General features: G+C 43.6%; 3 protein-coding genes across 6 annotated transcripts in view; 1 reads left to right on the forward strand and 2 right to left on the reverse strand.

Annotated features, from left to right (window-relative positions):
• Window positions 1-5,393, forward strand: part of prr5l (proline rich 5 like) — a 10,890-nt gene extending 5,497 nt beyond the window's left edge. For all 3 annotated transcript variants that reach the window (XM_053426585.1, XM_053426584.1, XM_053426586.1), the window contains exons 3-9: window positions 1,877-1,957; window positions 2,408-2,456; window positions 3,016-3,073; window positions 3,366-3,457; window positions 3,536-3,673; window positions 3,846-3,963; window positions 4,851-5,393. In XM_053426585.1, coding sequence (XP_053282560.1) covers window positions 1,877-1,957; window positions 2,408-2,456; window positions 3,016-3,073; window positions 3,366-3,457; window positions 3,536-3,673; window positions 3,846-3,963; window positions 4,851-5,215 — 901 coding nt within the window. In that variant the 3' untranslated portion in view covers window positions 5,216-5,393. The remainder of the gene's footprint in view (window positions 1-1,876; window positions 1,958-2,407; window positions 2,457-3,015; window positions 3,074-3,365; window positions 3,458-3,535; window positions 3,674-3,845; window positions 3,964-4,850) is intronic.
• Window positions 5,394-6,561: 1,168 nt separating this feature from the next.
• LOC128444025 (GRAM domain-containing protein 2A) lies at window positions 6,562-21,927 on the reverse strand. The gene is made up of 14 exons (XM_053426311.1): window positions 21,799-21,927; window positions 21,563-21,624; window positions 19,428-19,484; window positions 16,273-16,383; window positions 13,732-13,789; window positions 11,737-11,809; window positions 11,414-11,517; window positions 10,768-10,866; window positions 10,310-10,381; window positions 10,039-10,098; window positions 9,211-9,346; window positions 9,041-9,136; window positions 8,106-8,232; window positions 6,562-7,134 (listed from the first exon to the last, which is right to left on the reverse strand). Exons 1-14 carry the CDS (start codon window positions 21,925-21,927, stop codon window positions 7,086-7,088), a joined length of 1,233 nt encoding a protein of 410 aa, XP_053282286.1. The 3' UTR covers window positions 6,562-7,085.
• znf609a (zinc finger protein 609a) overlaps window positions 21,250-23,541 on the reverse strand; it is a 28,474-nt gene continuing 26,182 nt past the window's right edge. For both annotated transcript variants that reach the window (XM_053426591.1, XM_053426592.1), the window contains 3 exons: window positions 22,928-23,305; window positions 22,628-22,706; window positions 21,250-22,082 (listed from right to left, as the gene is read on the reverse strand). In XM_053426591.1, coding sequence (XP_053282566.1) covers window positions 22,633-22,706; window positions 22,928-23,305 — 452 coding nt within the window. In that variant the 3' untranslated portion in view covers window positions 21,250-22,082; window positions 22,628-22,632. The remainder of the gene's footprint in view (window positions 22,083-22,627; window positions 22,707-22,927; window positions 23,306-23,541) is intronic.

Genomic DNA, 23,541 nt, shown 5'->3' on the forward strand with positions numbered 1-23,541 from the left:
CTGTCCCTCTGTCTGTCTCTGTCTGTCTGTCCCTCTGTCTCTCTCTCTGTCTGTCTCTGTCTCACTGTCTGTTTCTGTCTGTCTGTCTGTCTGTCTCTCTCTGTCTGTCTGTCCCTCTGTCTCTCTCTCTGTCTGTCTGTCTCTCTGGCTGTCCCTCTGTCTCTCTCTCTGTCTGTCTGTCTCTCTGTCTGTCCCTCTGTCTGTCTGTCCCTCTGTCTCTCTCTCTGTCTGTCTGTCTCTCTGTCTGTCCCTCTGTCTGTCTGTCCGTCTGTCTCACTGTCTGTCTGTCCCTCTGTCTGTCTGTCCCTCTGTCTCTCTCTCTCTGTCTGTCTGTCTGTCTGTCCCTCTGTCTGTCTCTGTCTGTCTGTCCCTCTGTCTCTCTCTCTCTGTCTGTCTGTCTGTCTGTCTCTCTGTCTCTCTCTCAGTCTGTCTCTGTCTCACTGTCTGTGTCTGTCTGTCTCTGTCTCACTGTCTGTTTCTGTCTGTCTGTCTGTCTGTCTCTCTCTGTCTGTCTGTCCCTCTGTCTCTCTGTCTGTCCCTCTGTCTGTCTGTCCCTCTGTCTCTCTCTCTCTGTCTGTCTGTCTCTCTGACTGTCCCTCTGTCTCTCTCTCTGTCTGTCTGTCTCTCTGTCTGTCCCTCTGTCTGTCTGTCTCTGTCTCACTGTCTGTGTCTGTCTGTCTCTGTCTCACTGTCTGTTTCTGTCTGTCTGTCTGTCTCTCTCTGTCTGTCTGTCCCTCTGTCTCTCTCTCTGTCTGTCTGTCTCTCTGTCTGTCCCTCTGTCTGTCTGTCCCTCTGTCTGTCCCTCTGTCTGTCTGTCCCTCTGTCTCTCTCTCTGTCTGTCTCTCTGTCTGTCCCTCTGTCTCTCTCTCTGTCTGTCTGTCTCTCTGTCTGTCCCTCTGTCTGTCTGTCCCTCTGTCTCTCTCTCTGTCTGTCTGTCCCTGTCTCACTGTCTGTTTCTGCCTGTCTGTCTGTCTGTCTCTCTGACTGTCCCTCTGTCTCTCTCTCTGTCTGTCTGTCTCTCTGTCTGTCCCTCTGTCTGTCTGTCCCTCTGTCTCTCTCTCTGTCTGTCTGTCTCTCTGTCTGTCCCTCTGTCTGTCTGTCCCTCTGTCTCTCTCTCTCTGTCTGTCTGTCTCTGTCTCACTGTCTGTTTCTGTCTGTCTGTCTGTCTCTCTGACTGTCCCTCTGTCTCTCTCTCTGTCTGTCTGTCTCTCTGTCTGTCCCTCTGTCTGTCTGTCCCTCTGTCTCTCTCTCTGTCTGTCTGTCCCTCTGTCTCATTGTCTGTCTGTCTGTCCCTCTGTCTCACTGTCTGTCTCTCTCTCTGTCTGTCTGTCTCTCTGTCTGTCCCTCTGTCTGTCCCTCTGTCTGTCTCTCTGTCTGTCCCTCTGTCTGTCTGTCTGTCTGTCCCTCTGTCTGTCTCTCTGTCTGTCTGTCTGTCTGTCCCACTGTCTGTCTCTGTCCCTCTGTCTGTCTCTCTGTCCGGTCGATACAGTCGTATAAAGTATTGAAACTGGTTTCAGAGAGTGACCTTGGATCATGTGATCACGTGCGGAGGTCAAGCGGACGTTCCTCGATCTCGACTCGTGGATCTCGGGTTCTTTCCGCTCTGAGTCTTCGGCCTGTTTCCTGTCGACTGCAGCGGCGAGCAGGATGTTTGGAGGGAAGCGGCAGCCGGGTCACTTCCTGTCGACCACATGCAGGCCCGTGGCGCTCTGACCCGACACTGATTCATCACGTGTGAAACCCTCACATGTTGTAGCCGTGTGACGGACACATGATCTGATTTGTGTCCGTGTCAGGACCTGAGGGTTGATCCACTCACAACCTGACGACCTTCTGACCTCTGACCTCACCTGTGTTTGTCTCGTGTGTCCCTCAGCGTCCAATCAGCTGTGATCAAGGTGTTCCAGGGCGGAGCTCTGCAGACCAACGAGCTGTACAAGCTGAACGAGAGCATCAGGTGACACGAGCGATTCATAAAGTCTGAATCTCAAATCCCCTCGGGGGGGGGGCTCCTGATCTTTGTCCAGTCGGATCAGGAACAGAAGGAGATCATTGATGAACAGTTCATAGATTATTGAAACATTTTCTCAATGTTCTGGGGTTTGATAAATTAAATCATAAGATCTATGAATACAATCTGAAGTCCTGAGAGATTTCAGATTCCTGTGTCCAGCCCCAGACGAGGTTATTTCCATTTGAGCTCTGATATTGGCGATCGATAAATTCTTAGTATATATAGTATCATAAACTGCCTCAGCACGTTAAAGTCATTTAAACATTAGTCAATAATTGAATAAACTTGTTAAAGTTAGTTGAATTCAGGTGTTGGTGTGGTGGGGGGTGTAGAGTGAGTGTGACCCCTGGTGGCTCGGAGTGTGATGAAGCCTGAGCTGCTGTGTCTTCACAGGTGGCTCCTGAAAACAGAGATGGGCTCCTTCATCACCGAGTACTTCCAGGTACCTTCTCCTTTCATCTCCTGTTCAGCTTCACAACATCTGGACGGGACTCCCTGTATCTGTGCTGACGTGAATCATAAAAACATATTGGGTTTTATTGTTTGGGGGTTTTCAACGCCTTGAGGGAACTTCTTTGGTTAAACTACCAGATGAACCGATTATAGTTTGGAGGTCAAAGGTCAAGGTCACAGTGGTCACATGTTTTTTTGCCTCTAACATCTCATTTCTGTCTCGACTGAATTTCTTTACATTTTGACCAGTTGTCACTTGGACTGAATTATTAGATTTGATAGGTCAAAGGTCACAGTCATAATGTGAGTATGTCAGTAGGGGCTGAAACTGCTCTGATTGACAAACATCAAAATCAAGAATTAACAATATCTGAGGATACATTTCCTAATTTTTGTCTATAAAATAATCTTATAATTGTAATAATCTGTTTATCATGTGACAAAGAATAAATACAAGAAAACAAAGAAGACGTGATGCAGGGCTGTGTGAGGTCGTTTAACGTGCGTGTGTGTGTGTTTGTGTGTTTGTGTGTGTGTGTGTGTTTCAGAACCAGCTGCTGACTCGGGGTCTGTCTGACGTCCTGGATCAGATCCTCCTCCAGTCCGGTGAGAAACTGCTTCCTGGTTTCTGAGTCTGAACGAGAACTCTGGCGTGTGATTGGCTGTTGTCAGAGTGATGAGGACCAACACAGAGTTCTTTATATTATGAAGTGATTTAAAATCACAGCTGTTCATGAACATTCTTATAAAATCTCTTCATATTTGGTACAATGTTAAATGACCCACACATTTACTGATATGTGTGTGTGTGTGTGTGTGATGTGACGTTCAGTCCGAGCAGCAGAGCAACACACACCTTGTGTGTCTCACTGGTAACCTCTTGTCTTGTGTGCCGTAGGGGACGAGCGTCTCGTCGCTCTGGGAGACACGTGGGACAGATTCTTCACGGAGACGCTCCCCACCCTGCAGGCCATCTTCTACCCAGTCCAGGTAAAACACACGGAAACACACAACCTTCACACAACACATGTTTTTTATATGTTCTGTAACTTTCGTGTGTGTGTTCAGGGTCAGGAGCTGACTGTCAGGCAGATGGTTCTTCTGGCCTTCAGAGACCTGGTGCTGTTAAAGCTCCACCTGGAGGAAACTCTGGGAACTGCTGCCTCCATCCCCCCACCTGTGACTCAGATGCTGCTGGTACTGCAGGTACACACACACAGACACACAAACACACAGCCGACTCTACTTTGACTCACAGAGTAAATAAAGATGGACTGAACATCAGTCAACATCTAGGACAGCTCCCTCCACAGCTTCAGGTTTAATAGACACACGTGAACACAAGGAATCAAACGTGTGACGTCCTCTCCCTCTCCAGGGAATCCACGAGTCTGGTACTCCCAGTCTGGAGTATTACCAGCTGGAGCGTCTGGTGGAGGTCGTTGTGTGTCCGTACCTCAGCAACGTGCTGCACGACACCAACCATCTGCTGTTAGGTGAGTACTAGTAATACTACAGGTACTATAGATAGTACAAATAGTACTCTAAACCTGTTTGAGTTCATGTTTATGATCGTGAGGGGGAGGGCTGCATGATAGATCAAATCCATCGCCAGCGTGATATCAACATGTGTGATAAACAAGATGGTGTTCTGTGCATTTAATGGTCAATGACCTTGACCAATCAGATGAAGCCCTGCTGCCCGAGATAATAAATGAAGACGTTCAGAACATTGACGGGTTTTTCAGTCAATGAATCGTTGTTGGAAGAAAAGAATAGAGAAAGAAAATGAAACTCTTCCAAGGAAACTTACACTTTAGTTATTTTAATTTGTTTGGTCCATGTCCCATCTGCTAATATGGAGGAGGAGGGGTTTCCTGCAGCCAGCCACCAGGGGGATGGGGGGTTGAAATGATTTGGCTTCACTTTAGAGGAGCTGTGATGTCGGCCATCTTTATTAAGTCTGTTTGTCACAATCATCTTCATTTCTTTAAGGGTTCACTGTTGAGAAGCAGCGAACGCGTCCGATTGGACAGATTTACAGACGAGAGCCAATCAGGAAAAGGCTGCTCTGACAACCCCTCACTTTATTAACAAGCATCATAGAAACATTTAATACACTGAAAGAAAACTTCTAATAATGTTCATGAGCTATTCATGAGGGATGTATTTGTATTGTGACCCCAGCAGGGGGCGACTCCTCCTCGCTCACTTCCTGTCTCCTCGCTCACTTCCTGTCTCCTCGCTCACTTCCTGTCTCCTCGCTCACTTCCTGTCTCCTCGCTCACTTCCTGTCTCCTCGCTCACTTCCTGTCTCCTCGCTCACTTCCTGTCTCCTCGCTCACTTCCTGTCTCCTCGCTCACTTCCTGTCTCCTCATCCAGAGTCCCGTCATCTGCGGCTGTCGGGGTCGTTGCTAGGTGACCAGCCAGAGATCTCCGTCTGTCAGCATCACAGCTCCTCCTCCGACTCGGCGTCTCTGGCGCCCCTGGTGGAGCAGGAGGGCGAGGCCTACCTGGAGAAGGTCGGAGGCGTGCGGCGCCACACGGTGGCCAACGCTCACTCAGACGTGCGGCTGCTGTCGGCCTCGGGCAGGTTCCACGCCGGAGCAGAGAGGAACAACGGGGTGGGGGGTGGCGCGGGTGGTGTGAGGTTCATGGTCGGGGGCGGGCCGATGAGTCCCTTCTCCAGCCAACCGGACATGGTGGAGTCTACGAGGGGCGGAGTTATCTGCCTTCCTGACGGCTAACGGACCAATCACAGCCAGACATTATATGAATGGAAAGACAAAGGATGGGGAAGAAGCCACGGAGCAGGAAACAGGAAGGAGGAAGTTGTTCTGTCGCTCCTCGTCACACGTGAAACTGATCCAGGGTCAGACTCTCGACCTGTTTTACAGACCTGAATAATAAAGATCGTCAATGAAACTCTGTTCTGTCTGATTGAAGAAGATATTTAACTAGATGAAGTTCAGCTGGAGCGACAGTCACTCGCCTGTTTCCTCCTGCCGCTCTGACTCGACTCCTCCCGCACACACTCTGATCCGAGATGATGTCACCACCACTAGATGGCAGCGCTCGGGTCTGAGATTTGTTCGTTTCAATTTACAGTCGGTGGTAGAAACGTGTGTCGCTGCAGCTGCTCCAGGGTCAGTCTCAATCTTTAATTACAGGAAGTTTTATCTGCACTTATTTATTAAAACTTATATTTACAGCCGTGAGGTAAATCTAGTGAAGTCTGATGGATTCAATTAAATAACCTCAAAACTACTCGTAAGTAGAGTAATCGAGTAAATGTACTTTGTTACATTCAGAAAGGACTCTGGATTAAACAGCCTGACCTTTGACCTTAAAGCTACAACTCCGACTGGTCAGGTCACAGATCAGGTCTAATCCCTCCACTTGAAGCTTGTCCGAGGTAATCAGATTACATCTGTGGATCAGATCAGTTCACCTGGAATCTGGTCCAGACACAAGTCAGCTGCTCCGCTGCCCCCTGGTGGCGTTTCTGAACTCTGACTTCACAGTCAGAAAACTCATACATCTACAAAAATGATCTTTCTTAAAGTGATATTATTATTGTTTCTAGTAAAAATAACTGTTGTGTAGTAAACAGTTTCCAAGGCGTCTCGTCTCGGACTCAGGAATCTGTCCCAGTGTCGTGAACTTTAAACTTTACTTCCTGTTTGACAGAACCAGGATGTTCTGTTTCCTGTTCTGCTCGGTCACCTCTGCTCTCGGGTTTTTAAACTGTCAGCGCCACCTGCTGTTCACTCGGGTGTTTGTCGTGTGTTGATCCAGATCTCAACGACACCGACCTTTCAAACTAAAGGTGTTATCAAAATAAAGTCTTTAGTTTTTTTATCACTGTGATAATAATTCAAAAATAATCATATAATAATATAATACATAAACTTTAGTTTTATATAAATCTATAAACTTAATATATACCTTTTATTTAACTGAATAAATCTGTATGTTACAACATTAAACTGTATAAGCTTCATTTAACAGACGTATAAACCTGCAGCAGCTGAATCGTGACAAACATGATGTCATATGATCATATGAGACCAGGCCGCTGCTAGTACTCAAGTACTTGTAAAGGGGTATTTTTATTAAGAACCGGATTCATATTAAATTACAGCCTATGTTAAGAAATACAGCAACAGATTTTTCAACTTTTTTTCTTACAGCAACCATCAAACATCCAATCACAGAGCTTCAGATCCAGCAAACATCCAATCACAGAGCTTCAGATCCAGTCATGTGCACATGGTCCTGAGTCGTGTGGCGTTCAGGAGCTCGATGGAAAACACGAGGAGAAACACTTCAGCTCCGTCTTTTAAACCGACTCTTCATCAGTGAGAGCGGCTGACGTTCCAGTCTCTGGTTATTTCTTCACCACATGTTCACGTAAACACACACGGCCTCGGAGGTCAGAGGTCAGAGGTCAGTCTACTGGTTGACTACTGTGACGTCTCTATGGTAACCAGGTCCCGGCGGGGTCACAGGTCAGCCGCTGACGGCTGCTCCACTCATCGGTCTCCTCTCGACGTCACCCCCTAATGGCAAGTCTATGTAAGTGCAGATTTGACTTCATTTTGATTGGCTTCGGCGTCAGGTCCCTGTCCTCTGATTGGCCAGCCAACAGGGCACCTCTCCACACCTGGAAACAGTGAAGACCAGTTTGTTAATCTCTCTCTTTATTTGTTCCAGTGTCACATTTGTTATTTAAAATGTTTTATTTCGAGCTGAACCCGTGTAGCTTGTATTTCAATCATCTAATGATTAGTAAGGTTTTGATGCATAAATAAACAGGCAAATATTTAAACTGTAGAAACTGAGTAAAATACGTCATAAAATATCATAGAAATGACAAAAACGTCATAAAATTCAATCAAAACTGTCGCACAGACCAAATAAAAAAACACCAGGGTAGAGTAAGTCATGGGAAATGTGTTACTATATAATTCATGTCTATTTCCTGTGTTGCTCTCCAGCCAATGTGGACCTCAGGTCTGGATCCTCCCACCTCGTGTGATTGGTTGGTGCAGCTGAGGCCCTGCAACCAATCAGCTCAGCCGGTGAGTCCACCTGAGTGTGTGATAGGTGTGTTTGACTTTGTGTGTCTGCACAGTGCTGACGTATCGTGATGCATGATGGGTAGGAACACGGTGGGAGCACTTGGAACCTCCTCTGTGACGACTCGGCTCTGATTGGCTGAAGGCTTCACCGACTCACACGACCTGTTATAAGTTTGATTCTAATTCAGATCTATTTATTTCTCTGCAGAGAGGACGAGATGTTCCTCCTCTTATCAGTTCCATATTAATTTACACACTTTACACTGGAGATGTAATTGTGACAACAGTTTAGTTCAGGAGTTTGTTCCTGACTCCGCAGGTTCACACTCAAACTACAGATTTTATTTATATAATTAAATAAAATTTGTGTCAGTTTCAGGATACTTTGCTCCCTCGTTCATACAGACAGTGAATATCACTCAACGTGTCACTATGACCGAGCGTAGCACGTTTTCAATGTGACAGTAAGTAATCGGACGCTAAACGTTTAAATCAAATGTCTTAATATTCTAAATGATGAAGTGACAGATTGAACTTGATATCGCATGTGTACCTTTCCCTGGGCGTCGGCTGGCTGCTCAGGAAACTGAGCTGCTGCTCCAGACGACAGACTCTGAAGGCCAGATAGCAGGAGGACAGGACCAGCAGGAAGACACTGAGACACACAGGGAGGACACAGAGGTCAGAGGACACAGAGGTCAGAGGTCACAGAGGTCAGAGGACACAGAGGTCAGAGGTCACAGAGGTCAGAGGACACAGAGGTCAGAGGACACAGAGGTCAGAGGTCACAGAGGTCAGAGGACACTTACAGTCACGTTACAGCAATATTGGAAAGAAAAGATTTAATATTAGGAGAACAAACGTTTCTTTGTCTTATTTATCTCATTGTTTCCTTTACAGATATTTATCAATCAGATTAAATTTTAAAGGTATTTTTACTCGTTTGTATTATAAATATTTTCGATTTTTCAGATAATATTCCGCTGCTGAAGCTTCGAACACTTAGGAATCTTCTGCTGATGATACTGATGTACTTTCACTTTTAGTGAGGTATTTAAAGTTGTTGTATTAGTTCACATACTGAAGTAAAGAATCTGATCATTTCCACCACTGGAGTTTCTGCACCTGTATAAAAGTGAAACTGGTTTTCCACACTGAACTCGTTCCTCCTTCGCTGCTCATCCCAACCTGGATGAAAAACCTTTGAGTGTCGAGAGGGAACAGAACGTGTTGAGATGAGAGTTTAGTGTCTGTGTGGACCTGCTGCAACCTGAACAACGACCTGCAGGGGGCAGCACTGACCAACAACACAATAAATAATAAACTGGAGTGACTCTGACTCGTTACACAGCTAACACTGACGTTCTGATTCAGGATCTGATCAGGACCGGTTGGATTCAGAGTGCGTGTCTGGGCCTCTACAGATGAAGTGATATTGTGGGGCCGTGTTGTGTGTCTTCTGGAGGATCGTGGTGCGTTCAGGGACTCACAGCAGGATGAAGAGTTTGAGCAGCTGGTACTCCATGTGACCCAGTTCAGGTACCGGCTCTGTCAGCAGGATCTTCTCGGTCTCCAGGCTGCTGTCTACACAAACCAGAGGACAACACATCTCACTGTCTGCAACCCCTTCTGATTGACAGGTGGGCGGGCCTACCTACCGGTCAGCGTGTGCGTGCTGAAGGGCGTGTCGGCGGCGAGGCTGGGGGAGGAGCTTCCCAGCAGGTCTGGGAGGGACGAGGAGACGGCGGGGAGCGACGGCTTCCTCCTCCACTTCAACACCTCTGGAAACTCGTCCTGACAGAGACAGACACATCGACTCTAACTCACATCTTCTATGAGACGGCTGATCAGTGAGTGGGCGTCTCAAATGAAGTGAAACGAATCTGGACCAAAGAAATCGGTTCAAATAAAAGAGAAATGAAAAAAGAGTTGGCTACTGCGGCTACTGAGTCGTTTTATCTGTCATCACCTGTCAATCATCACCTGATCAGAATCCCCTATCAATCATCACCTGTCAATCATCACCTGTCAATCATCACCTGATCAGAATCCCCTATCAATTATCACCTGTCAATCATCACCTGTCAATCATCACCTGATCAGAATCCCCTCAGGCCTCAGAGAAGAAATCCAAAAGCTGAACAAATATTACTTTGCATTGTATTATTTTGAAATGTAAATATTTATTCATCTTAAGTAACAATTATGTTAAAAGTCATTAAGTTAAAGTTACTTTTTAAATTCTTTCCCTCCTGCAGGTCTTCACCTCTAGTTTGGGAACAGCTGGTTTCATGGATTTCTGTTTCTGTGATGATGAGAGTTTATTAAAAGAATCTTTTATTATATTCATGTTTTCTAATGTTCGGTTTTGTGACTTTCTCATCTCAATTTTATCTGTAAATCATCACATAACATCATATATAAAAACTTGGTTAAAGCTGCTTCAAAATAAGTGATGAAATGTGTTTATGAATGAATATTGTTACCATTGATAGAGAAATGGGCTCCTCCAGGAACAGCTTCACACTCAGACTCTTCCCGTTCACCTGCAGACACACAAACACACAAAGAAACCAACACACACACACACACAAAGAGACAAACATACCGTCAAACTGGAGTCATGAGGATGTTCTGTAAATTACACATTAATAAAAAACTCTGTACTGTGACATCTGTCTGTACTGTGACATCTGTCTGTACCTTGATGTCTCTCTGTCTGTGTCTGTCTGTACTGAAAGTTTGATCCTCACTAACCTGCAGATGAGTGCAGATCCTCCGCAAGACGTCATACACACTGTCTCTGGACAGCAGGGACACAAACACATACTGTGGACAGACAGAAAGACAGACAGAAGGACAGACAGACAGACAGACAGACAGACAGACAGACAGACAGACAGACAGAAGGACAGAAAGACAGACAACATGCAGGTCAGTGTACAGTTACTTTCTTACATTTATAAAATCAAACCTCAAACTTTAAAATCATAATCTCATCTCTGAGCCTCTTAATTCTATATAGAGAAGTTTTTTCATGCTTGTAATTCTTGGTTTTATCTAAACACTTTGTCTCATTTAGTATTCGCTGATATATAAATATGTAAATGAGCTCCTCTTGTGTCCCCACCCCCCCAGCTCTGATAGCGTGCTGGTAACGTTAGTTAATAACTCATTTAGATCCTCTGACTCTTCATGGGCGTGGCTCCTGCTACCTTCTGTCCAGTGTCCATGGTGATGGCCAGGCCGTTCGGCACCAGGCCGGCGGTTCTGTGTTTCTTCACCAGACGAACCAACACCACGGGGATACACACCTGAGGGAGCAGAACACAACCCACTCTGACCCACTGACCTTTAACCTTTAACCTGAGTCCACAGGACGACTGAGTCAACAAATATCTGTACAGACACGTGATCCCTGTACACACACGTACACACATGTACATGAACAGGACTCCTCTCAGTCCTGTATGTACAGGGATCACATGTGTACGTGTCCTGGTCATTTACCATTCCCCTCTGGACTCATGATCTCAGAGCTGATAACTACTCGTCTCTGACAGAAGGACTTGATCACATGAGACTTTATGAACCTGCTCAATAATTCAGCCAACACGGTTTCTACAGGAAATGTTTTTGTTCTTCTCTTCAGACGCTCAGATTGAATGTTTCCATGTTAGGTTTAGTTTTTGTTATAAATAGTTTCTTTGTGTGATAAGTCTGTGATAAGAGGAACACATTTATCTGTTACACATGTGTGTAGGTGGAACCCTTCTGATGGTTGACCAATCACAAGAGAGAAACTCATCTGACTGCGTGAGGACGAAGGACGAGAGACGAAGTGAAAATGTCTTCACTCACTTTGATGTCTTTACCAAACAGGTTCGCATAGAAACACAACCAGTTCCTGGAGATGTACAGACGGCCCTGCAACAGGATGTCCCTCAACAACGCACACGAGTACACTGCAGGAGGACGAGGAGGAGGAGGAGGAGGAGTAGGAGGGGGGAGGAGGAGGAGCACGAGGAGGAGGAGCACGAGGAGGAGGAGGAGGAGGAGGAGGAGGAGGAGGAGGAGGGGAGGAGAAGAAGAAGAAGAAGGAGAAGGCGAAGGAGAAGGAGACAGGTTAGCTGGACTGAATCTTGATCAAAATGTTTTCATGGAGATCTGGAGACAGTGTGGACCTTTCATCAGGATCTCCTCTTGAGGAACAGTCTGGAACAGTTTGTGGTACTGAGAGTTGTATTTGCTGACCGTCTGTGGAAACAAACACAATCAATCATTTATGTTTCTTTAATCATGTGAGAACATGTGTAATAACGTGTGTAATAACATGTATAATAACATGTGTAATAACATGTATAATAACATGTATAATAACATGTGAAAAACATGTGTAATAACATGTATAATAACATGTGTAATATCATGTATAATAACATGTATAATAACATGTGTAATAACATGTATAATAACATGTGTAATAACATGTATAATAACATGTGTAATTACATGTATAATAACATGTGTAATAACATGTATAATAAAATGTGTAATAACATGTATAATAACATGTGTAATAACATGTATAATAACATGTGTAATAACATGCATAATAACATGTGTAATAACATGTGTAATTACATATATAATAACATGTGAAAAACATGTGTAATAACATGTGTAATTACATATATAATAACATGTGAAAAACATGTGTAATAACATGTATAATAACATGTAAAATAACATGTATAATAACATGTATAATAACATGTGTAATAACATGTGTAATAACATGTGTAATAACATGTAAAATAACATGTGTAATAACATGTATAATAACATGTGTAATTACATGTATAATAACATGTGAAAAACATGTGTAATAACATGTGTAACAACATGCATAATAACATGTGTAATAACATGTGTAATAACATGTATCCAGACGTGTAGCACTTCTTGGTCCGTTACTGTTTTCATTACACATATATAAAAACTAATGTCAGCTTCTATGCAGATGATTCAGTTTTATTTGTCACAGCAGCCGGAGCAGCTCCAGAAAATGCACCTTTTGTTATTGTTTTCATTATTATTATTAACCGAGTTCATTCATCTATTAAAATAGTAACAGGTAAACTTTAACAGAATATTGATTTCCTTTTTTCCAACGCTGACACACTTCAGGACATTTTCTTGCTTAAACAATGAAAACAGAATATTTGTGATCCGGCCAATTAAAGCACATTAATCTAGTGATGTAATGATGGGAGTTGTATTCTTCTTCATGAGTTTGTTGACATGGTGAAGCAGTGTTTGACCGACACAGGACGTCTCTGAGCTGAGCCAAATAAAAATAATAACAACACTGACAATAATAATAAGTAGAAAATTGCTTCTGCCTGCTTCTAGTATTTTATAATTATTGCTTCTTAACAATAAACTATAGAGCAGATCAGTCACTGAATCAATGAATCATTTCAGAACTTTCTTCTGTTTCATTCAAGAGGTTTCATGTCAGCTGAGCTCTGGCAAACTATGAACAGCAGTTTTACAGTTTTCCTGGTTTTTAACACAAATCTAGGAAAAAAGATCTGATCCAGTAACAGCTGAAAACAAACTACGCAGCTTCTTCCTGAAGTTACATCATGAAACAAACTGTGCACCTGCACGTCTGCTCTCTGAGAACAGACGCTGACTTCCTGTTTCCTGTCTGAAGGAACAAAGACTCAACAGCAAGATATCATAGAGATAAAACTCATGAATTTATGATCCTATAATAATAAATAATGTTATGAAGGATAATAAAGTAATTTTAGTTTGACAGATGTGAACTAAAGCAGATTTTAAAAGACGATTACATTTTTTAATGAACTAAAATTGTCACATAAACAAAAGGTTTCCTCTATCGTTCCAAAGTTATTCTTAGAGAGCGAAAGTAAAGTGTCAATCACTCTCGTACTGATGATTTACTGTTCTGTCTTAAACCTGGATTTGTTGTAGTCTATAACACACACACACACACACACACACACACACACACACACACACACACACACAACACACACAGGTCACAGACAGGGAGACGTGTGTGACCTGTGTGTGTGTGTGTGTGACCTTAGTGTGTGTGTGACCTGTGTGTGTGTGTTTGTGTGTGTGTGACCTGTGTGACTCACTGATCCTCTGTAGCACTTCTTCACGTCTTCATATGTCAGGTCATCGATCAGCTGCAGCCTGTGGGACACATAACATCACATAACATCACATGACATCATCATTATCTGTACGTTGGTGTCATCAGGAGTCATGTGACAGGAAGTGACCACATGTCTTACAGTGGAGCTGCAGCTTCACAGTCACTAACTAATGTTTGAGTTTTGAGTTGTTAATCAAAAGTTTAAATGTTGTAACAGGTTCATTTAAACTTTCATTAACTTTTGGACAATTTACAGCAACAAGGTGTTAATCCACTTCTAACAGGGTTTGAGATATTTGGTTTAACAAATCAAGTGTACACACACACACACACACAGACACACACTCACACACACACACACACACTCATGTAAATGGAGTCACGAGAGCAGGAGGCAAATCAACATGAAGTTCATGCAAAAATAAAAACAGCCGACAATTTCAGAACGATTTACGATCAGTGACTGTATATAAAGATGATCAGTGACTGTATATAAAGATGATCAGTGACTGTATATAAAGATGATCAGTGACTGTATATAAAGATGATCAGTGACTGTGTATAAAGATGATCAGTGACTGTGTATAAAGATGATCAGTGACTGTATATAAAGAGGATCAGTGAATGTATATAAAGATGATCAGTGACTGTATATAAAGATGATCAGTGACTGTATATAAAGATGATCAGTGACTGTGTATAAAGATGATCAGTGACTGTGTATAAAGATGATCAGTGACTGTATATAAAGATGATCAGTGACTGTATATAAAGATGATCCGTGACTGTATATAAATGTGATCAGTGACTGTATATAAAGATGATCAGTGACTGTATATAAAGAGGATCAGTGACTGTATATAAAGATGATCAGTGACTGTATATAAAGAGAATCAGTGACTGTATATAAAGAGGATCAGTGACTGTATATAAAGAGGATCAGTGACTGTATATAAATGTGATCAGTGACTGTATATAAAGATGATCAGTGACTGTATATAAAGATGATCAGTGACTGTATATAAATGTGATCAGTGACTGTATATAAAGATGATCAGTGACTGTATATAAAGATGATCAGTGACTGTATATAAATGTGATCAGTGACTGTATATAAAGAGGATCAGTGACTGTATATAAAGATGATCAGTGACTGTAAGTTTATATTTTGAATCAGAATGATATAACTTGAACTTTTCTTCTCAGTCACTAATAATATTTAAGTTGCCCCGACACAAAGTTGTGAAGTTATAGATGATGTTTGTCGTTGTATAAACAGTGAACGTTCCCACAGACACTGATTCAGTTTGGTTCACTGCATCATGGAGCTCAGGGAGTGTGTGAAAGGAGGGATTGTCTACAAGAGTGACACACACACACACACACACATACACGCACACACACACAATAAAGGACTAATTATTCAGTGTGAATAGGGAAAGTGGAGCAGAGAAACAAGCTGCGTTCACACATGAGTAAACTCTGGTGAGTCAGAGTTGAGGGTGAAATCAAATCAAAGTTTTACAAATAAATTTAATTAAAAATATAAGGTCCACTGCTACACTACTCTACAAATGATACTCTATACATTTCAATGCAAGTATTGTTTTAGTGGTTTGAAAACTGACATTTGACGTTGGACACTTTTATGAAACTCAGTAAAACTTAACTGTGAACTCCAGTCTGTGTGTGTCTGTGTGTCTGTATTTGTTTTTGCCTGTGTGTGTCTGTGTGATTCTGTGTGTGTCTGTGTGATTCTGTGTGTGTGTGTGTCACAATTCTTTGTCAGGAAAAATGAATTAAGGCTTTAAACACACACACACACACACACGTTGTCCTTCTCATCAGCCTCTCTCTCTGAGCTCTGCTGCTCGGGAACGTGAGCTGAATGCACATGCTGCACACACACACACACACACACACACACAAACACACACACAGACACACACACACACACACACACACACACACACACACACACACACACACAGACAGACACACACACACACAGCCTCTGATCCTCCAGCTTGGTTTGTACGTGACAGGAATAACAGAGCAGAGAGAGACACTGAGGCTTTTCCCTCTTTATGTATTGTCTCTGCTGCACGTGTCCTTTCATCTGCTGCCACACGCACACACACACAGACACACACACACACAGACACACACACACACAGACACACACAGACACACACACACACACACACGCACACACACACAGTAATGAGCAGCTGATCAGGAGGAGGTGGGATGTGGGGACCTGTCTCTGGTGGAAACAACAAAATTAATAACTCTTAAATCCTCTTTCTTTTCAGATGAGGATTTTAACGTCTGGACTTTATGTAAGAAAATACTGAAAATACACAACAATCTAAACAACTGCTACACAACACACTGTTCAGGATAAGACAGCAACTTCCATTATTTTTATTTATTTATTTTTCTACGTTTCCATTTTAAAACTCAACGGAGAAGATTCGCCTCAGTCGGATTCTTTAACCTTAAAGATGCAGTTACTCACCTGAAGGGCAGGGGGCAGTGTCCGTCCTCCTCCCGGGGGGGCTCCAGCTCATGGGGGGGGAGGACGTCTTCGCTCTGATCCAAGTTGTCCGACATCATCATCATCATCGGCCTGAGAAACAAAGAGAAGGAAGAAACAAACCTGTCACCCCTAAAAAAACGTAATGGTTCATTCCATCAGCCTATCGAGTCGAGTCATGGAGGCGGGGACACCTGCTAAATACAATAAGTACTAGATTTGATACTTAAGTGTGTACTAGAATGAGTACTAGATACTAGAGTGTGTAGTACAGGGAGTTTGTAGATTTAGAACTGTGGGTCTGGTCTCTAGTACTCATTGAAGTGAATACTGTCCCACTGTACTGGTATTAGTGTAGTACTGGTATTAGTGTAGTACTGGTATTAGTGTAGTACTGGTATTAGTGTAGTACTGGTATTAGTGTAGAACTGGTATTAGTGTAGTACTGGTATTAGTGTAGTACTGGTATAAGTGTAGTACTGGTATTAGTGCAGCACTGGTATTAGTGTAGTACTGGTATTAGTGTAGTACTGGTATTAGTGTAGTACTGGTATTAGTGTAGAACTGGTATTAGTGTAGTACTGGTATTAGTGTAGTACTGGTATTAGTGTAGAACTGGTATTAGTGTAGTACTGGTATTAGTGTAGTACTGGTATAAGTGTAGTACTGGTATTAGTGCAGCACTGGTATTAGTGTAGTACTGGTATTAGTGTAGTACTGGTATTAGTGTAGTACTGGTATTAGTGTAGAACTGGTATTAGTGTAGTACTGGTATTAGTGTAGTACTGGTATTAGTGTAGTACTGGTATTAGTGTAGAACTGGTATTAGTGTAGTACTGGTATTAGTGTAGTACTGGTATAAGTGTAGTACTGGTATTAGTGCAGCACTGGTATTAGTGTAGTACTGGTATTAGTGTAGTACTGGTATTAGTGTAGTACTGGTATTAGTGTAGAACTGGTATTAGTGTAGTACTGGTATTAGTGTAGTACTGGTATTAGTGTAGTACTGGTATTAGTGTAGAACTGGTATTAGTGTAGTACTGGTATAAGTGTAGTACTGGTATTAGTGCAGCACTGGTATTAGTGTAGTACTGGTATTAGTGTAGTACTGGTATTAGTGCAGCACTGGTATTAGTGTAGTACTGGTATTAGTGTAGTACTGGTATTAGTGTAGTACTGGTATTAGTGTAGAACTGGTATTAGTGTAGTACTGGTATTAGTGTAGTACTGGTATTAGTGTAGTATTAGTGTAGTACTTGTGTGGGAGACACTGGAGGTATTTCGTGTCTTCTGTTACCACGGCGACGGTATGGAGCAGTGAAGACGGATCAGAGGCGTCGTCATGTGACCTGAGATCTGCTCTGTGATTGGATCAATGTCTAGAGGGAGGCGGACGTCTGTTCTATTTTTAGCGTCTTTATCATTTTAATATTTATAACATGTTATGATTATTGTGTTAGAAACTCAGACGTGTGCGTCTGCAGGTTCCGTGTGCGCAGACACGTGAGAGGAATGAAACCCAGTTGCCATGGCGACAGGCATGATCCTCCCACACGTGTGCTCCAGTCCTCCTGGTTTCCATGGCGCCGAGAATCTCAGCCCACTGATTAAATCAGGAGACGCCTCAGGGACACACACACACACACACACACACACACACACACACACACACACACACACAGACACACACAGCTGAGGAGCACAGTGTGGAGCCTTCTGCCACCAGGGGGCGCTCTCTGTCATGTGTTCATGTCCCTTCAGAAGAGCGCCCTCTGGAGGTGGGAGTTCTCTGCCGTTTGTCAGAAGAAGTAAATAAATGTTGATATTCAACTTCTAATTCCCCCCCGGTCATCATGTATTGACGTTACTCACGTGCTAGCTCGCTAAGTATTAGCTTCTGTGGCGTCGAGACATCGAGCGTCACGATCACATGATCCAACGACTCAGAGTTACAGTTTCACGTTTTCTTCAAACAGCTGAAGATTAATCAGTGAATTATGATCATTCAGAGTCAAACAGACCATAAAGCACCGGATGTGTTGGGGGGGGGGGGGGGGGGGGGATACCACCCTGTGATTGACAGCTAGTACTGTCCAATTGGAGGAGGTGGGCGTGTCCTTTAGCGCTCAGTCAGGCTCCAGCTCTGCATTTCCAAATATGGTTACTTATGGTTTCGAAAAATCCAGATGGAGCGGAGCACGATGAGAAGCTTCAGAGGAGCAGCTCTCTGACCACCAGGGGGCGTCCGCGGGACGGCTGAGCTTCACGTCCTCCATCTTGTTTCCCTCGTTGGATAAGAGCAGCTTTTCACTTTGAGGGTGTGACGCCACCAACAGGCGACTGAACAGAACGCAGCTGTACCTTGATTTAAACTATAGATTTCTGTTAGATTGGAAAATAGAGACTCAGATGATTTTAATGAGTTATTGAAGTAAAGTTACAGATTACACCTAAAGGAACAGTAATCGAATAAATGTACTTAGTTACTGTCTTCGTACGAGCAGCATCTACTGTAATCTAGTAAAGTAGCAGAGTACACGTTTAGTACTGGGTTCGCTTCAGTTAAAACACAGTGCAGTAAAAGTGCAGTAGATGTATATATTACTATTACCCTATGTATATTACATGTAAAGATCATGAGAACTGATATGTGTTTTATATATGTCAGTTAAATGTACTGCAGTAAAAGTGAGAAGTAATATGAAGTACCTCAGTACTGCAGTACATTCTTTCCTCTACTGATAATTAATGATACTATTACTATATTATACTATTATACTGAAGTAGTACAACAGTGCTAATACCAATACTACTCATGCAAGTACCATTACTACCACCATCATCATCACACCCCCACACACACACACACACGCACACAAACACACACTCTCCCTCTCACACACACACACACTCTCTCTCCCTCAAACACACACACACACATACACGTACACACACACATACACACACACACACCCACACTCTCCCTCACACACACACACACCCACACTCTCCCTCACACACACACACCCACACACACTCTCCCTCACACACACACACACACACACACACCCTCACACAGACACACACACACCCTCTCTTTTCCTCACACACACACACCCTCACACAGACACACTCACCTGTACGGGTCCTGCAGTCTTCTATCAGGTCCGCTCGGTGTGACGCTGTCGTCAGTTCTGGAGCCGCAGAGTGAAGTTCACATTATTCCAACGACACAGTGAAGCGGAAACCGGAAGTGGGTTTCAAAGTAAAACCCTTATGCGAGTGGAAAGTTTCGTGTTGTGTCTGAGTCTGATTTCAGAGACGAAAATAAAAAGTCTCACATGTAAGAAAAATAAACATTGGAATGTTTTTAGAAGTTTCAAGAAATGACAAAAAGTTTTCACTGCATTAAAACAGATTTTTATTTGACAGTTTATGGCTAGTGATGGTTAGTGATGGTTAGTTCTGGTTAGTGATGGTTCGTGATGGTTAGTAATGTTTAGTTCTGGTTAGTGATGGTTCGTGATGGTTAGTAATGTTTAGTTCTGGTTAGTGATGGTTCGTCAGACACTGAAGCAGTAACTAGGAGGATATCAGAGACATTTAATAAGAACTTGGTGTAAATGACCTCGAGTGAATAAGAACGTGGGGCTTGTGGACACTTGATGACATCACAGGAGCAGGATGGATGATGCGATTCTTTTCTGTTGTTCTATGAACTCAAACACTCCCCCCCCCCCCCCCCCATGGTGCTGAGGAGACATGAGGGAATGTCTATTTGAAGGGAACTGTCACTTTAACATGAAGAGATTGAAGCTCGGTGAGAAATGATCCTCTAATTCAGCAGCACTGCAGCGCCGCCCTGTGGTGGATCATCCACACTGCATGCTCTGAGGAACCTCACAACGAATCAGATCTCAAAGTTATTATTCTTGTTATGAAGCTTATCCCACAGCGGCCCCTGTATATAATATAAAATAATCCTACTGATGTTTTACTCGTGTTCTAATCTAAATTGTAAGAATTGTTGTTTTGTTTACTTTAAAATGAGCCTTTATATTTAAATACTTTATATCTAAATACTGTATATTGACATCAGGAGCAGGTCCTCTCTTCTTTACAGTAGTACAACCAGGACAAGTTAACCTTCTGAGGTTCTATGACAACTGAAGCTGCCGCAGGTTCTCGTTCATGATTGGAGGGGGGGGGGGGGGGGCTATTCAGCTGCAACAAGCAACTTCACCACTAGACGTCACTAAATCCTACACACTTTAAGGGAGGAAATATAATCTGAGATTTATAGAGCTCTCATAATGTAACAAAAAAACAAATGACAAGAATAAAAACTAAATATTACGTGTATTAGGTTGAAATATTATGAAAATAAAGTTGAAGTATGACCCCTACACTCTGCCCCGTGTCTGTGATGTCAGTGGTTTTTAAGAGTTGTTTTATGAAGAGAAGATGTGATGAAGTTGTGGCCTCAGACTATGACACTTGATTCTCTGTTTACTATTTGTCTTCTTCCGAAGGTTGAGTTGGATTCTTCAAACATCAAAACGTTCAATCGTTGAGCACTTGGTCATTTTCCTTTTCCAACTCCTGTGGATGAGATGTGTCTTCAGACTGGTGACATCACACTTTTCACCTCCAGTCAACAGGTTCCAGATGTTTGATCGTTTGTGAAAGTTAAATCGTTAAAAACACAAATTCACTCAAGTAAAAACTCAGATCATTGTTTTTTTTAAGGAACCTGAAAACGTGACAGATTTCGACCTCATCACATCTCGTTTGTTTTCTCACGACAACCTTCTCACAGACCCCCCCCCCCCCCCCCCCCGCTCTGTGTTAATTAAAATATATTTATTACTAATTTTCTTCCTGCAGCAAACCTGCTCCTGCTCAAGTTCTCGGGGGGGGCGGTGTTTGTGGCCAATGAATGAGGACGTGAGGTCGAGGGCGGTTCCACCAGCTACAGGTTTAATATCAGATCAACAACAGTAGAAAAACAGAGGATACAGACAAAAAGAAGAGTAGGAAACAGCATCAACAGGCTCTTTAAAATAATTCCTCTGTACAGTATTTACACACACACACGCACACACACACACACAGAGTACAGTACAGCTACACACTGAGGAGGGGGGGGGGGCAACTCCCCGTCACTCTGAGGCTGCAGCTTCAGTCCAAACGCTGCCCTCTGATTGGTCCGTCCTCCTCCATCCACAATGTTTTTTTGTTTTGTTTTTAAATTTTCGGGGGAGGTGGAGACACTTCCAGATGTAGGTGTGGCCACGTCATGGGGGTGTGGCCATGGCCTGTGGGGTCCACGAGCTGAGAGGTCAGAGGTCAAGCAGATAAAGACCGTGGGTCAGAATTATGAGGAGGAAATAAAAACCTGTGAGACGACTCGAATGGTTGGCTCACGCAGGACGCCATCGAGACTCTGAACTCCGCCCAGAACTGTGAGACCCCGCCTCCTTAACCAGATCAACTGCTCCTCTGTACGTCCAAAACCACCTGCCGCACCATGTGTCTCCACCCCACTGCGACCACTCTGTCCTCAGTCTGAGTCCAATCCTCTGCTGCCCGAGCACCAATCACACCGTCTGAAACCAGCAGGACCAGTAGAACCATGGAACCTCTGGTCCAGTCCAGTGAGGGGCAGAGCCACGGCTGGACGTCCAGCCAGAGAAATCAAACCAACGCTAGCACCATTGAACTGATGTGTTTCCTCATGTGATCCAGTCACATGACTCCGGGCAGGGTGGAGGTCAGCCAATCAGGTGTGCCTGTTGAAGGTGAGAGGACATCATTGGTGAAAAGGACCAACACACAGACTCACAAGGAGCTTCACTGCTTCCTTACTTAGCTCCTTCAGCAGAGGAAACACTGGACCATCCTATATGTAATTCATTGAATTATATTTAATTGAAAGCAATGCAACTAAATACAGAAGTAAAAATAAATATCATCATCACATCTAATTACTAAAATAAAAGTCCCTCAATCCCCTCATAGTAGAATAATCTAAATAATCTCCACTAAATACATAAAAAGGTAAAAGCACCATGACAGAAGCTTTCAATTAGTTTATGTCTGAATAGTCAGACGCTGGGTGTTGATCTTTTTTTTTTTTTAAACATTTTTATTCAAATATCTTTTTATTGCTCAACTTAATCTCTTATTCTCTCCATTCTCAGCCACTCAACCACCGCTGATGTAAACTGTTCTATGCAGGTCAGACCACTAGAGGGCAGTAGAGACTGCAACACGACAGGAATCCAGGCAGGCTGAGGGCTGTACAGATAAAGTGTAGGAACATGGAGTCTCTTACCGTTCTCACCTCCGTGCGGGGGGGTACATGGACGGGGCGGACGCCTGCTGACTGGCGACGATGGCAGAGGACGAGAGACCTGGGAGAGAGAGACACAGATTCACATGGTGGTCGTCACATGATCACAAGCATCGTGTTTTCAACACCTTAAGAATAACGCTCTGAAGTTTGAGTTTGAGAGACGTAGAGATCCCGCTGCATTATGGGAGACGGAGGACCCAGGGTTTGTGGAGTCAGGACGTTTAATTTAAAGAGCCCAAAAGAAAATATCTATATTTGAGTTTAGTGTTTGTGTCTCACCTGAGGCGTAGGACAGGTCGTACTGTCCCGACAGCAGAGGGTATCCCAGGTGATGGTGCGAGGGCAGGATGCGTTGGGACGGTGAAGATCGCGGTCGGTCGCCTTCTCTGTCTCGCTCTCTCTCTCTGTCTCTGTCTCGCTCTCTCTCTCTGTCTCTGTCTCTGTCTCTGTCTCGCTCTCGTTCGTGTGGCGTCTTGTTGTCCTGGATGGACGGTGACTTGCTCTTGTAATGGCTGGCGTGCTGCTGCAACAGGTCCAGAGCTTTGGCCTCACCGGACGGCTTCACCGTGGGACTGGACCTGGAGGGTTTCTCACCCTCCTCCCCCGCCCCCACCTTCCCCCCGTACGAGAAGGCGTAGCCGGCCGGCAGGTAGGAGCCTGAGGAGGAAGGTTTCAAAGAGTTAAGGTTCAGTAACACATAGTCAGCAGGACCTCAGAAGCTCCTGAATAAAAGTATGAACTATGAAACACGAGATTTGGGAGTGAGTCATTGTTCATGAGCTCAAACATGAGAAGAACTGAAACTGATCTGCTGGTGATGGAGAAGAAGTCAGGTGGACCTACTGTACGTTTAATATACATTACAGTTTAAAAAGAGTTTTCTAAATTCTCTC

Source organism: Pleuronectes platessa, chromosome 7 (assembly GCF_947347685.1).
Source record: "Pleuronectes platessa chromosome 7, fPlePla1.1, whole genome shotgun sequence".
NCBI classification, from domain to species: Eukaryota; Metazoa; Chordata; class Actinopteri; order Pleuronectiformes; family Pleuronectidae; genus Pleuronectes; species Pleuronectes platessa.

Excerpts from the sequence above, each read along its gene's own strand:
- LOC128444025 (XM_053426311.1), bottom strand. The coding sequence starts at position 21,927 with ATGGTTCTACTGGTCCTGCTGGTTTCAGACGGTGTGATTGGTGCTCGG. Across the intron at positions 10,867-11,413 it reads TGTTTGGTAAAGACATCAAA|GTGTGTATCCCCGTGGTGTT; the intron begins GTGAGTGAAGAC and ends CTGCTCCCTCAG. Across the intron at positions 9,137-9,210 it reads CAGCACGCACACGCTGACCG|ACAGCAGCCTGGAGACCGAG; the intron begins GTAGGTAGGCCC and ends TGGTTTGTGTAG.